Below are 16462 nucleotides of genomic sequence, written 5' to 3'. Positions count from 1 at the left end.
GAGATTTTGGGATCCATGGCGTCCATCCCTTTTTCATTGATGAAATATTCATGGGATCTAGTTGGGACATCCATTGTGTGTGCCTTTATGTCACTAATCAGCAAATCTTGTTCCTCCATTCTGTCTGGATTTTGGTCAGTTTACATGGAGTCGACTTCACTAGTAAATGTTCCTGTCTCGTCAGCACTGCCATCTAGATTTATTTCCTCCTTGACAAATGGGCTTTCAACATCAGGACTCACAACAAAGCAAGAGACTCATCCAGTAATTAGGGCGACATCTTTAACCACTTCAGCATTCTGCTGTGCCTCACACATTCCCTGTTCTCCAGTACAGTGATGTTTCAGAGTCTTGTTCGTTACTCTGAATGATCTGTACGAGGATCATTTTCCTCCAAAGCAGCTGACTGTTCCTGTCCATCAACAGGTTGTGGAAACTTAGCTCCTCTTCATCTCCAGCTTCAGACTGATCAATGGGAACTTCTATCTTCTCATCTTTTAGGGCTGGTTGAGTGGACACAATAACTGAAGATTTTGTGGTGTTGTTACATTGGAGCAGATTTTGGTGAAAGACATATCATGAACATGTGGAAAATCTTTTTTTACAGACAATGATTAGGAGCTGATATACAGCATCTGAGGGGGTAACAGAGAATGTGTGAGTGTCATTTTAATTACTCACTGTCTTTTCCATTTCATTAACCGCTTTGGAGATGAGAATGGAATGTATCGGCCCATTTATCCTCTCATGTCCCCAGTGATAAATGATCCAGGTTGTCACTATCATTGCTGATACTGGGACAGAACAATCCTCACTGATAATATGTTTTCCATATGAACAGTTGCCAGGTGGAAAACTAAATCAATGGTAAATATTCTGTCATCCAGTTAAACTTGGAAAGTGTGAATATGGGTAATTGGGGTGATATTGACAAACATGATCGGTACCTTGACAGCACAGGACTCTGTAACAATAGCTTCATACCCAACAGTGTGATGTTACGACATTCCACAATTCCCCAATTTAGACACTCAAGTCAGGAAGATGACGTAGTAAAGCCAAATGATTTTTATTTGTTCAGAAATTTCCAGTATCTCCAGATTTCCCAAAGTATGGCCAATTAATTACTTCATTCAGGAGTCTGTTGTGATTCAAGGTTATAAGTGAAAAAGAATGAAAATAATGAGATAGTCAATGAGATAAATTCAGTTCTGGCATCAGAGGTTATAATGATGAGGAAAGACTGAAAAAACTAGGGTGGCAGCTGTTTGCGTGAGAAAAGAGATTAAAGGGTGGAGGGTAGCTGTCTCTAAGATTATTGAAATGCTGGCTCCTGAAAACATGTTTCCATTTGTCAGGGAGATCAGAATGAGACAGCTATAAATGTAAGATAGTCACTAATACATCCCATGAGGTAAGCCTGGAGAAATGTCTTTATACAGAGTGCTGAGAATGTGGAACTGTCCACCACAGCGAGTGGCTGAGGTGAACATGCATTTCAGGAGAAGCTGGATAAACAGATCGGGGAAAAGGAAGAGAATGAGATGCTAGCCAGGATTTTGCACCTGCACTTGCTGGTGATGTAATGAGATTCCCGCCCAGAAAGGTCAGGAGCATTATTTAAAATCAGAATCTTATTCAAGGTCTCGCCTGCTGTATGTTTCCCCCACACTGAGGTTGCCTCCCTCGGCGACGTGACGTCACGTTGGCAACAGGTTGATTGGGTGGGGTCTCTGTACATGGTAGTGGGGGGAGTTCTTTTTAAATTTCTGCTCCCTGGTTATTTACTCTTTGCTCAGGGAAATAAAATTGAAACAATCCCATCAGCTGCTTCTGCCACTTTCCTCCCTTTCACTAGCCCGCTTGGACAAACATCCATCAATGCTACCCACCCCCCGCCCCCCCCCCCCCCCCCAGGCCTGAACCCTGAACTCACATTTTTCTCCAGTTTCTCTCCTGCCTCCTCTCATGCCCTTTCTGAGTTAATCTTGTCATGACACCCACCTCCTGTTCCCTCGACCCTATTCTCACTAAATTGCTGATCACCCAACTTCCCCTCCTGGTCCCAATGTTGGCCAATATTGTTCATGGTTCTCTCCCTTCAGATATTGTTTCTGTCTCTCTATTAATCCTGTTGTGATGATCCCTCTCCTAAAAAAAAAACCCTGACCTTTCTGTCTTTGCAAATTAACATTCCATCTCCAACCACCCTTTCCTCTCCAAAGTCTTTGAATGTATTGTTACCTCCCAAATCTAGAAATAAACATGGGGGCAGGCAAGAGGTGAGAGGCAAAGTGAGCGATCAATAATAGAATTGAATATAAGGCAAAGAATGAGAGGCCTCAGTGAGGTCTGCCAAGGCATGAGGATCAAGTCACTCTTTTATTCCCTCTCGTCTGTACATGTGCTGATCCCACCACGGGACATCATCACTGCCTTGGATGCTGTGAGTCTTCCTCTTCTGATCTGCTGTGCTACACATCCCACACTGATGATGTCAGTTTGAAAGCCTCTGAGGATGAAGAATGTTATTCCCACAGTAGAAATCTCTGTCAAACATTTACCAGGGGAACTGAGACAGCAGCTGCAATAAGTGAGGTTTTATTCAGATTGCACAATGACAAGTTTAAATCCCCACCTGATCTGCTGCTCAAAGTCTCCTCCGTTTCCCAAACTTCAGGAAACTCCTGTTACTCCAGAAATATTTGGATTGGCTGTGAGAGACGTCAATCAGAGAGCCCACCCACTCTGCCCATTCTCTCCTCTTCCTCTTTCACAGCTGCTTCACTTCCTGTAGGGACTGAAAACCAAGTCAGGAGATGGTGAGTGAAGGAGCAGAATTTATAATAATTACATTGCATCATATCCACACTAATGTTCAGCCAGTCTGACTATCCTGTGGGGAATCAGGTGTGGAAATGCCCCTTATGCTGTGTGAGAAGATCCAGCTGAGAGACCTGTTTACTCGGTGCTTTGTGCTGAGCTGTTTGATTGGAGCTGTGTGTTGGATATTGAGTGTGTTTATTGGAAGCATTTCCCTTCTGATTTACAGGCTGAGTTTTGTTGATGGGTCATTATTGAATATGAGAAGGTGAGGTTTAATGATCCGGGAGGGGCACAGACATGTTTATTTAAATGACTTTTAATGCCTTCTTTAAACATTTTACCTAAAAATCTTAGCCTTTCCCAAAAGCCTGGGCTTGGATTTGACAGTTTTGCCCAGTGCGATGTCTGATAGCTGAATTTGGGAATGTGCAGTCTGAGTGAGAGCAGTGTGTGGTTATGGTTACTATCCTGTGTCCCTGCTGGCTCCTTTTCTCTCAGGGCCCCAAGGATGTTACACACTGCTTAATTGCCATGTGGTCAAAGGTGTGTTAATCACCAAACAAGGAAAGCTACAAGTTTGGAGCAGCTCACCGGGTGTGTGACAGTCAAATGAGGAAAAGGGACTTGTATCTGATCCCCCACACGGGAATAGCAGACCTCGCACTAATTGTGGAACAGTCTCTAACAGAGGAATTAACCCCTTCAGCAAAGGATGGAGTTGGAGGAAATCATATTTCCTTTTCCTGTTTTACAGAAGGATTGCACCATACTACACCAGAGAATAGAGAGAGATCACCCAAGGAAAAACTGCGTAACTCGTGGAAGACATCCAGTTCCTTCACAGCATTGCTCAACACAGAGAGGGTTGGACAGTGAAACCGTCATCTGGAAATCAGTCAGGTCAGGGGAGCTTTGACATATCAGGTCTGAAACTGGTCACTGTGTGAAACTTTCCATCAGAACCAACATTTCTGAAGGATCAGCTGTGAGTGATCAGTCAAGGTGAAACTGGAAAGAAGAGTGAGTGGGTTCGAAGTGTGGTGAGAGCTTCAATCTGTCATCAAGCATCATAAATCACTGAGTCATACCTACAGGTGAGAGGCTCTTTTCGCATGGGGTTTGTGAAGAGGTCTCTACAGGCTCATAAGATCTATGACGCAAGGTGCATCTGTTGATAAGTGTGTAACACAAGCCCTGCTACATGGAAAAGAAACCTTTCAAGTGTGAAGTGTGCAATCAAGTCTTTGATCAGCCGTGGATGCTTGTGAAACATCAATGCACCCACAGTGGGGGGAAATTGTTTAAGTGCGAGAAGTGTAACAAAGACTTTTCACAATCATCAGACCTGCTAACACATTGGCGTGTTCATACTGGGGAGAAACCATTCACGTGTGAGGTGTGCACCAAATCATTCTCATGCTCATCCAATCTTCGTGAACACCAACGAATTCACACAGGGGAGAAACCATTCATGTGCGTGGTGTGCAACAAATCATTCTCATGCTCATCAAATCTTCGCACACACCAACGTATTCATACAGGGGAGAAACCATTCACCTGTGAAGTTTGTGACAAATCATTCTCAAATTCATCACATCTCCGTGCACACCAACGTATTCACACAGGGGAGAAACCATTCATGTGCAAGATTTGTGACAAATCATTCTCACAGTTACCAAACCTCCTCACACACCAACGTGTTCACACAGGGGAGAAACAGTTGATGTGCGAGGTATGCAACAAATCATTTTCAAATTCATCACACCTCCGTGTACACCATCGCATGCACACAGGAGAGAAACCATTTAGGTGTGAAGTGTGTGACAAATCATTCTCGCAGTCATCAACCCTCCACAAGCATCAACGCATTCACACAGGAGATAAACCATTAATTTGCAACGTGTGCAACAAATCATTTTCACAATTATCATACCTCTGTGCACATCAAAAGTTGCACACGGGGGAGAAAGTGTTCAGATGTGAGGCATGTGACAGAACCTTCAGACAATCATCAAATCTCTTGGCTCATCAGAGGACCCACACAGGGGAGAAACCATTCAAGTGTGAGATTTGCAACAAAGCTTTTGTGAGGTCTTCGACCCTCCTGAGACACCAGAGGATTCATACAGGGGAGAAACCATTCAGGTGCAATGTTTGTGAGAAAGCTTTCATTCACTCCTTCGAACTGCTGAGACACCAGAGGACACACACTGGGAAGAAACCATTTGAGTGTGAAGTATGTGGCAAAACTTTCACAAATATGTCAAACCTCCTGGTCCATCAGAGGAACCACACGAGGGGAGTAACCCCTCCCATGTGAAATTTACCAAAAGCTTTTCTGACATCTTTGTGCCTGCTGGAACAGAGAAATGGAGAGAAACTATTCAGGTATGAGGTGTAAGACAAGGCTTTCTCACAGTGAATGTATCTCTTGATCCATCAACACACGGGAGAAATCCTTTCGGTGTGAGTTTTGAAATGAAAACTTCACGTAAGTTCTGCCTCTACCCTACCTCAGCCCCACATAATTTTGTACACTTCGGTTAGGTTAGCCTTTGCCTCCTCTGTTGTACGGAAAGCAGCCCTATTTTATCCAATCACGCCTTATTGCTGCAATTTTCAAGCCCTAGCAACATTCTTGGAAGCCTATTCTATATTCTCTCCAGAGCAATTATGTCCTTCCTGTACTGTGGTGACCAAAACAGTACACAGAACTCGAGCTGTGGCCTAACTAGCGCTTTATACAATTCTAGCATTATATCTTTGCTTTTGTATTCAATATCTCATCCAATAAAGAAAACCATTCCATATCCTTTCTTTACCAATTTATTCACCCATCCAGTCACTTGCAGGGACCTGTGGAGACACACTTCTCTCACATCCTCAACCCCTTCCAATATGTTTACTGAGCATTCCCTCCTTTGTTTGCCCTCCCCAAATGCATTACCTCATACTTTTCTAGATTGATTTGCACAATACTGATCACATTTCATTGGCTGTGAATTGCTTTCTGACACCTTGTGTTCATGAAAGTTGATACATAAATTCAAGTCTTTCTTTCTTAGAGAAATGTATGCTTCCTGTGAGCTGGAAATTCTAAAGCCCACAGTGACATTGAGCTCATTAACGTCAATGATTTTCATGTGCATGGTAAGTTAGGACAGCACAATGGCAAGCACTGATGCCTCCCACCACCAGGGACCCAGATTTGATTCTGGCCTTGAATGACTGTCTGTGTGGAGTTTACATGTTCTCCCTGTGTCTGTGTGTGTTCCGCTTTCTTAACCTCCCACAGTCCAAAGGTGTGCAGGTTAGGTGGGTTGCTAATTTGACACTTAGTATCCAAAAGTATACAAGTTAAGTAGATCATGGTAAATGCGCAGCTTTACAGGGATAGGGTGGAGTGGGCCTAGATAGAATGCTCTTTCGGAAATCGGTTCAGACTTGATGCACTGTAGAGATTCTATGGTCTTTAACACAAGAGGATTTGAGTACAGGACTAAATATGTCTTACTGCAATTGATGAGACCCTATCATGGAGTGTACAGTTTTGGGTTCCTTACCTTATGGAAGGATATACTTGCCATAAAATGAGTGGGCAGAGATTCACTAGACTGATTCCTGTTAAGGCAGATCTGTCCTATGAGGAAGGTTGAGGAGTTCGGGCCTATATTCTCTACAGTTTAGCAGAAAAAGAGATGAGATAATGCAAAATTCTTACAGGGCTCAACAAGATAGGTACTGGAGGGAGGTTTTCCCATCCTGATGGGGATGAGAGGATGTCTAGAACAAAGTGACAAATTAGATATAAGATGGCACAATTAGGATTGAGATGAGGAGGATAGGTTCTCTGAGTGTGGCGAATCTTTGCAATTTTCTGCCTCAGAGGGCTGTGAAGGCTAAGTAATTGACTATGTTTAGGACAGAGATTGGTAGATTGAGATATTAATGATAACGGGATATGGGGACAGTAGGGGAAGATGGTGCTAAAGTAACAGATCAGCCATGATTGAATGGTCGAGCAGGCTGAAGGGACAAAATGGCCTCTTCCTGTTCCTATTTCCTTTGTTCTATAAGCAATAAACTGTTTACAGATGTCTTGCCCAGGGTCAATGTTTCAGTGAGTAAGAACACATCACCTTGACAAATCAGGTGGTTTGGGTTAAGTGGAAAAGGTAAATTTATACTAAGTTATAAATTGGTACAGAAAAACAGCAGACAAATATCAACGTAATATTCAGCTTGCACCAAACTCTCAATCAACTAAAATAACCAACCATTTGAAAATGATGCTTCCTTGAATATGAAATGAATCTTGGAAGAGTGTAAGGTGAATATATCACACATTTAGTGTAAAATAAAAGCAAAATGCTGCAGATGCTGGAATCTGAAATGCTCTGACAAAGGGTTATCCAGATACGAAGTGTTGGCTCTATTCTCTCCACAGATACTGTCAGACCAGCTGAGATTTTCCAGCATTTTCTCTTTTGTGTGTATGTGTCATTATTACTTTGAGCTATGACGGACTAAGAACATTCAGGTCTGCACAGACTCATCTCCACTCCCTCACCATGTTCAGGATAGCTGTTCTCCCAGACAGGATAATACAAGGTTTATCCATGGTATGAGTCAAACACCCTTCACTTGAAGAGGATCTGCCTATAATTCACATCACCGACTAAAGCAGGGTCGGATTCTACTACATACCCATTCCTGAGACTTTGTTCACTTCATTCACACACACACACATCAGGGCAAACTCTGAATACTACAGATAGAAGTAACACAGACTCTTTATTAGGTGTTTCCCCAAAGCTGCCCACGAACAATGTATTTGCTTGTGAGAATTTATTTCTTATCCTGGAGTGGTAACATTAAATCACAACCTAGCAGCAAAGCCTTTTGTACTTCATACCAGTGAGAAATCATTCATATGCGAAGTGTACGACAAACCATTCTCATAGTCATCAGATCTCCACTGACACCAGAACATTCACACTGTGACCCACCTGCTTCCCTTAGACTTAGAGTTGTCTGTGTTGTTTACCCTCCAGTGCTCACACAGGGGAGCTGTCCTTCCAAAGCACTTTCTGTCTCAGCAGTGTTTGTCTGCAACCTCTCCCACAATCAGTCCAATTGTTTCAAGAAGGTTAGTTTAACCTTTGACCAAATCACCAAATATCACCAAAATAAGAAATCAATATGTATAGAAGCTCCTTCTTATGCCCTACTTTCCCCACAAAGGATATATCTAAATATTAAATACATCTAATTTTTCAAACTTTAAATCCTAGTTTTTGAGTTAAAAATAAAGATACACACTTTTTACTAATTTTATGAGGTGTTATAAAATGCAGTTGTTTTGGAGATGGCTCTGACTTTTGTCATAAGAGTGACCTCTAATCAGAAGTCCCCCTGGGTGCAGGCTGAAAATTTTCTCCAACGTTCAGACAATGTGTCACAAGACAGCACAGCAAAGTCTGGATCATGATTTATTTTTTATTTTCATTTCTTAGGTAAAGTTGGAACATGAAACCCAGGAGCGTTTGTTGACTGGAGGATGAGTTCCTTACATCAAGGACTTGATAGAATAAGAGGAGTACACGAGGAAGTAGTTAGTCTGATTTGGAGGATAGTGTTGATGAGTTAAAGTTAAATATTGTGGTTTGTGTTAAGGAGGAGGCCTGTGATGCTTGAGCTGCTGTGATGGAGGGAAGGTGCTCAGAACCTTCCAGAAATGAGGAGCCTGCAGTTTTGGGAGCAGAAGTTCCACCATCTCCATGAGCGCATGCACAACATCAGGCCCAAGCTGCTGGTGAAGAAAATGAAGATGAACTGAAACTAAAGCGCACACGTCAGGAACAGGTGCCAAGTACTGAAAGTCATCAGACCACTTCTAGTTTAATTCAGCAAACGCTGACTGAATTTAGGACAGCTATTAGCCAGAATCTGAAAAGAAACAATGAGATTCTTCAGCAGCAGAATGAGGTTCTTTATCAGCTTCTGCAAAGAAGCAATAAAACTTTGAAATGAGGCAGATTCTGTGTCAGATTGTAGTGCCGGCACTTTCTGGCCAGCAGCAGAACAAGGCAGAGACACCTGTGTTGGACATGCCTCAGATACAGAAGAGGTCACGTCACGGCATGGGGGAGAAGTATAAGGAATTAGGATCTCTCCCTCCAATGCTGCTTCTTTTGCTTCAGTATTCCCCCCCCGCCATGACAGTTATTTTGTTTTTTTTAGTCCGGATTTTTGCTGTGACACAAAGCCTCTCCATCATGAGGACAATGCTGGAAGAAGCCCAAATCTTATCCTCTGCCCCTGATCACAGCATCTCCTGTTTCCGTGGGATCAGGAATGAGTTGGGCCATTTCACAGAGAAAGCTGTCCGTAAAAAGGCAGTCACCTTCACTTTTCCGGTTTTGGGGTGAGGAATGTCTGAGACCTGACGTGCACAGCTGAAACCCGGCAGCAGCTGGTCTGAACTCTGTGGATTTGTTTGGATAGATTGGATGTGAAGAATGAAGGGAATCCCTATGGATATGATCCCCAGACACCTTTGTGGGAACTAACCTGCCATTTTAGGTGGATAAAGCCGACCTGGGGGGTGGGTGGGAAGAATGAGCTGCCCTTGGTGGCAGAGGAGCCACAATCTGAGAGGTGTGCTGTCCTGAACTGGAATGGAGGCGGGGGGGAATTGCAAACCGCCCTTGGGAGGACAGGTGGGAACCTCAATCTAGGATTCAAACTGCCCTTGGGAGGGGTGGTGAGCTGCCTTTTGGAGGTGGGTGGGGGGGAAGAAGGTGGGAGCTGTTCTTCCAGGTTAAAAGTAGGCATGACTGTACATAGAAAGTGAACAAGCTCTTTGGCATTGTCAAAAACAATTACCAAATGTGTGGAGTCAGGATGGCCCTTCAAAACATTGGCTGTATTCTCTCTTCACAGATGCTGTCAGGTCTGCTGAGATTTTTCAGCATTTTCTGTTTTTCAGATTCCAGTATCCATTGTATTTTGCCTTTATCCTGGGTTTAATTGTTTGAAGAATCTATTTGCAGTGTTAAAATAATTGCCTTTCACTCTCTGTGGACATGAGCCTCAGGGATTGACTGGGTTAGATTTCACAGCCATCTATTATCACAATCAGGTATGCACTCTTTCAGTTTGATTGACAGCTTCAAGTAGTTATATACACTTTGATGCGGGACTATGAATTGCAATATAGAGGATGTATTTGAATTTAGTGTTTATAAGGGATAATAAGGGGTAATTGATGGAATGTAAATGTAGTAATTGAATTTTTATGAACAACTATCATTTAAAAAAATAAAGTACACAATAGACACTTGGAATTTGATTTTATTTAACCTGAATATGGTATTCCAAATGTGGATAATGGGTGAGCTGATATGGGTGGTGTAAGGGCAATGAATGGGGGCACATGTCGGTCATGGTTAGTATTAAGTTAGAATAAGGTCAAGAAAAAGCTATGTGGAGTGGCTCGGGGCAGAGGTTGACATGGAGGATATGAAGAGTCATGGAGATGGTTAATACATAATTTTGCATGGCGAGTACAAGGGGCCATGATCAGGGAAAGGTATATAGGATGACACAGAGGATAAAGAGGCCCTTGGGGGGGAGGAGTTTTGGGTCATCATTTAGATGGATGGGACGTGGAGTGCGTGAGATGTGATAGCTATTTCATGTTTCTCTCCTTTTTCAACTTCAATACAGTGCCATTTCTCCACCACAGACCTTACACCCAGCCTGAGTCCACACACACCATCCTCTGCACTCATTCCAGGGTCACCCAGCACAACCCCTAGGGTACTCCACCACGCTGGAATGAAAATTTCCCCGGTCCCTTTCCCCGGTTTGGTTTTGCTACAGTTAAACTGTTCAGTACAAAACCCTGAGTAAACAGATCTCTCAGCTGGATCTTTTCTCAAAGCACTTCCACACTTAATTTCCCACAGGATAGTCAGACTGCCTGAACATTAGTGTGAATATTATGGGATGTAACTGATAGGAATGTTGATCCATCACTTTGAACATTCAGTCCTGAACGAGTGTGAATATTACAGGATGCCATCTCTAAAAAGCTGCTCCTTTCCTGGTAACTAGATTTTTAGTGTGGAAACAGCATGTTTCAGAGGCTTTCAAACTGACATCAGTGTGGCTGTGTAGTCTTGGATCTGATCAGATCAGATCAGAAAAGGAAGACCCACAGATCAATGGGGACCACCTAGAAATGGTCAAGAGATTGAAGTTTTTGGGTATCCAGATCACAACAATCTGTCCTGGACTCTCCATGCCAACACTATTATTAAGAAAGCCCATCAACACCTCTATTTTCTCAGACTAAGGAAATTTGGCATGTCTGCCATGACTCTCACCAACTTTTACAGATGCTCTATAGAAAGCATTCCTTCTGATTGTATCACAGCTTGGTATGGCTCCTGCTCAATCCAAAACAGCAAGAAACTATAAAAGGTTATGAACAAAGCCCAGACCATCACACAAACCAACCTCTCACCCACTGTCACAATCTACACTTCCTGCTGCCTCAGAAAAGCAGCCAGCACAACTAAGGACCCCACACACCCTGGATGTACTCTCTTCCACCACCTTCCGTCAGGAAAAAAATACAAATTTCTGAGGACACACACCAACCGACTCAAGAACAGCTTCTTCCCTGCTGCCATCGAACTTTTGAATGGACCTACTTTGCATTAAGTTGATCTTTCTCTACACCCTAGCTATGACTGTAGCACTACATTCTGCACTCACTCCTTTCCTTTTCTATTAATGATATGCTTTGTATAGCACGCAAGAAATAATACTTCTCACTGTATATTAATACATGTGACAATAAATCAAAGACAGTGATAATGTGCAGTGGTGAGATCAGCACATACACAGGGGAAAGGGGAACATCAGCAAGTGAAAGAGAACAAGCAGCTGACAGCCCTGCCCTATCCAAGGGTTGCTCCTGTAGAGGTTCGTTTTCTTTAGCTTCAATTTCAAAGGCTCAACATTCACCTCATCTGGTTCTGTCCCAGTACACTGGGTCAGTCCCACTTTCCCGGAACATCCGGGAACATTCACCTCTCTTGGGATGTCTCTCCTCTCCCAGGCGGTACCAGTTTAGATCTTGTTTGAGAGTGATATTATTCAGCATGCAATACATAAGACCATTCACACTCTCTCTGTCTTTCTGGGGAATACTGTAATCCACACCCAGGTATATTCAGTACCTGAAACAGTTCTTCAACATCTCACCAGCTTTTCTCTGAGATGTCTCAGAGAGACATGAGCATCAAAAAGCAACAACACCTCCTTAGTGTGTATCACTTGGCTTCAACAATTTGCATTCACAAAATAAAAAAACAGGAACACAAAGACGACACTGACACCTGCCACTCTAACTCAAACTGGAACAGGTTGGTGATCTGTAAACCAGTAGGGTTCCACAGGATCAGTGCTGGGACCACAACTGTTGACAATATATATAGAACATAGAACAATACAGCACAGTACAGGCCCTTAAACCCTCGATGTTGTGCCAAACTTTGTCCGAAATCAAGATCAAGCTATCCTACTCCCTATCATTGTAGTGTGCTCCATGTGCCTATCCAATAACCGCTTGAAAAATCCTAAGTGTCCGACTCCACTATCACAGCAGGCAGTGCATTCCACACCCCAACCATTCTCTGAGTAAAGAACCTACCTTGGATATCCCTCCTATATCTCCCAACGTGAACCTTATAGTTATGCCCTCTAGTAACAGCTACATCCACCCAAGGAAATAGTCTCTGAACGTTCACTCTATCTATCCCCCTCATCATCTTATAAACCTCTATTAAGTCACCTCTCATCCTCCTCTGCTCTAAAGAGAAAAGCCCCGAATACCTCAACCTTCCCTCGTAAGACCTACCATCCAAACCAGGCAGGTTTAACTATATTTAGTTGGAGGACGGAAACAAAAGTACTATAGCCAAATTTGCAGATGACACAAAAATAGGTGGAAAGGCAATTCTTGGGAAGGATAAAAACAGCTTAAGAAGAGATATTTGATAGGTTAAGTGGGCAAAATTTTGGCAATTGGAAAATAATGTGGGAAAATGAGAAGTTGTTCATTTTAGGACGGAGAACAAAATTACGTATTATTTCAATGGAGAAAAACTGCAGAAAGTTGCAACACAATGGGACTTGGAGGTGCTTGTGCATGAAACACAGAAAGCTAGCACATAGGTACAGTAGGTAATCAGGAAAGTGAATGGAAATTTGGCCCAAATTTCAAGAGGTTCGAGTTTAACAGTAGGGAAGTCTCGCTGCAAATGTACAAGATACAGGTGAGACTACATTTGGAGTTCAGTGAGCAGTCTTAGTCCCTTTATTTAAGGAAAGATATTATTTCATTGGAGGCAGTTCAGAGAAGGTTCACTGGGATGATCCCCAGTATGGAGGGATTGTCTTATGAGGAAAGGTTAAACAGGTTGGGACTCTTCGGAATTTAGAACAACGAGAGGTGATCCCGCTGAAACAAAAGGTTTCTTAAGGGGCTTGGCAGGGTAAATGGATGTTTCCCCTGTGGGAGAGTCAGAGGACATAGTCTCAGAATAAAGGGGCACCAATTTTAGAGGAAGAGAAATTGATAAGGAGAGATAGGCAGGAATTTCTTCTCTCAGAAGGTCATGTAACTTTGGAACTCCTTTCCACAAAAAGCTGTGGGGGCAGAGTCCTTATGTATATTTAAGACTGATATAATATTTTGATCAATGAGGGTATCAAAGGTTATGGAGAAAGGGCAGGAAAGTCGATGTGAGGGATGTTGGATCAGCCATGATCCTACTGAATGGCGGAGCAGGTGCAGGCGGCCTAATTCTTATGGTCACCACTTTAAATCAAGTCAGTCGTTCAGACTGCCAGTTTGCAGGGAAAAAGCATTCTGTGCATACCCTTGGAACTTATCCCCTTAGAAATGGAATGAAATCCAACAGAAATACTATTAGTTTTCAGCTGTGGCTCAGTTAACACTCTTGTCTCTGAGTAAGAAGGTTGTGAGTTCAAATCATACATTACAGCATTAATTATACTTCCAACAATCTTTTCATTTCCTGTAAAGTGCTTTCAGATGTCTTGAGTTAATTAAAGTTGATAATAAATCAAAGTCTTTCTTTCTTAGGGAAAACTTATACTTCCTGTGAGCAAGAAATTCTAAACCCATTGATGAAGAATGTATACCAGCCCACATTGACCAATACATTGTGTACAGGACTCTTACTGTACGCTGAGTGTTTCAGTGAACACAAAAACACCATGCTAACAAATCAGGTAGTTTGGGTTAAGTTTAAAAAAAGTTGAGAGTTACAAATCTTTCCAGAAGATTTCTAGAGCAGCAGACAAACACAATATTCACCTTACAACAAACTTGGAATCAGCTGAAATAACAAAATATTTGAAAATAATTCAAGAACATTCCTAGAACATGTAATGAATCCTGGAAGAGTGTAAGGTGAACATATCACACCGTTATTATATCAATGTATCATCAACTGAGGGAACTCAGGTTTGTCGAGATTCATCCCCACTCCCTCACCATACTCAGGATAGCAGTCTTCCCAGACAGGAGAATACAAACATTACCCATGGTCATAGAATACCTACATTGCAGAGGGAGACCATTCAGCCTATTGAGTCTGCATCGACAGCAATTCCATCCAGGCCCAATCCCTGTAACCCTACGTATTTACCCTGCATCTCCCTGACATTAAGGGGTAATTTTACATGGCCAATCCATCTTTCCTGCATATCTTTGGACTGTGGGATTAAACCAGAGCACTCAGAGGAAACCCATACAGACACAGGGAGAACATGCAAACTCCACACAGGCAGTGACCCAAGGTCAGAATTGCACTCCATGTTATTGATGTTTTTCTCTTTTAATCCACAGGTGCTTCAGTCTGCCTTGTTGTCCAACAAGGGGCATACACGCGGTGGATTGTGCGAGGGCTGCTCTTGGATGTTTTGAGAGTAACCTAGTGCTTCACGTCGTTAGTGTATGCTTAAACTGGACCAGATGCTGGGCAACATGACAGCTCAGTGATTATCACTGTTTGCTGTGCAGATACGTGGATTTGGGCCAGTGTCTGTGGGAGTTTGCACATTCTCCCCGTGCTTGCGTAGGTATTCTCCAGGTGCTCCGGTTTCCTCCCACACCCCAAAGATGTGCTCTTAGGCTGATTGGTGTAATAAATTGTCCCTAAATTAGTCTCCCCTCAATCTGGTTTCCAATGTGGAGTGCCATAACAATAGACAAGGGTCATGGGTGGAGAGGGGACTCACAATGTTGAAATGGCGGCGCAGGCTCATTGGGCCAAAGGGCCTGTTTCCCATGCTGTGTTGTTCCTTGTTCTTTGATCTATCCTGAGTCCCTGGCACTGTGAAACAGCAGTGCTAACCCTTGTCCTACTATGCCTCCCAAGTATTGGTCAAACACCTATCACCTGAAGAGGATTTGTCTATAATTCACATCACCAACTAAAGCCGGGTCTGATTCTACTCCATACCCACTCCTGAGAGCTTGTTCACTTTCATAACACACGCTCATATCAGGGAAAATTCTCTCAGAATACTGTGGACAGAAGTTTCTTTAAAATCTCTGTGCCTTGTCTACCTTCCTATTCTGATGGTCAAAAATGACACCGAACTTTAGTGACGCAGGATGGAGCTCATTGCCAACAATAGAAACCCACCAATGGTTACAGAGATCCAGTGATCACATGGGTCCATGGACTAGTTTCCGCTCCTGGAAGACACTCTTCCCCCGGATGAGTTGGACTGTTCTTTGTAATTCCCAACTCTCTGCCCTCTGACCCTCCACTCACCACAATGCTTCTGTAGCCATCAATCTGGTTTAACTACTCCCTCATACCAATCTTCTACAATCTTGTTCCCAAAATTACCTTTATTCTCTACCTTCCTGGTTGATCTCCCCGCTTTAAGTCCAGATAACAATTCTTCATAAAAAAGGGGACAGGAAATCTGGAACTCTCTCCCCATAAAAATCTGTTGAAAATCAACTGAAAATTTCAAAACCAAGATTGATAGATTTATTGTCAGACAAGGGGATTAAGGGTTACAGAACCAAGGCAGCTAGACAGTGTTGGTACGTATCAGCCATGATCTAAATTGAATGGTTTTGCAGGCTCAAGTGATGACTTCAGTTCCTACATTCAGTAAGTTCCTCTCGAATGTCCTCTCCACTCTCATCTCTAACAATTGGTCAGTGTCAGCCTCTTCAACCTCCAGTTGAGCTTCTGACTCCATATCCTCTCCATCACAAAGATCACCTTCCCGCTGTGTAACATTGCCCATTTCCAATACACCCACTTCCCCTGCTTTAGTCCATCTGGAGTTGAAATTCTCATCCATGCTGACTGTGTGAAGTCTTTTCAGACACCTCACACTGAAGTCTTTTCCTCAGTGTGGAAGCATCAGTGTTTTATGAGTGTTGTTAACGATGTGAGAATCAGTCACACACCTCAGTTGTATTCCCCACTGTGTTAATGCGACAATGATCCAACATGCCCCATAAATGTTCAAACTCCTTATTACACATCACATGTGAATGTTT

At 42.9% G+C, this 16462-nt stretch overlaps 2 protein-coding genes across 3 annotated transcripts in view; one reads left to right on the top strand and one right to left on the bottom strand.

Moving 5' to 3' along the window:
• LOC145348075 (uncharacterized) overlaps positions 1 to 9578 on the top strand; it is a 38426-nt gene extending 28848 nt beyond the window's left edge. Inside the window, 2 exon segments of the mRNA XM_080196216.1 lie at positions 4139 to 5214; positions 8343 to 9578. Of these exon segments, the coding sequence (XP_080052342.1) occupies positions 4139 to 5146 (1008 nt within the window). The 3' untranslated portion in view covers positions 5147 to 5214; positions 8343 to 9578.
• Positions 1 to 16462, bottom strand: part of LOC145348007 (uncharacterized) — a 521035-nt gene that overhangs the window by 71237 nt on the left and 433336 nt on the right. The gene's annotated exons all lie outside the window — the stretch shown is intronic.

Source organism: Carcharhinus amblyrhynchos, chromosome 9 (genome assembly GCF_965287045.1).
Source record: "Carcharhinus amblyrhynchos chromosome 9, sCarAmb.v2.hapA, whole genome shotgun sequence".
NCBI lineage: Eukaryota > Metazoa > Chordata > Chondrichthyes > Carcharhiniformes > Carcharhinidae > Carcharhinus > Carcharhinus amblyrhynchos.
The sequence above is the reverse complement of the archived record's forward strand: the minus strand, read 5'-3'. Positions and strand labels throughout refer to the sequence as shown.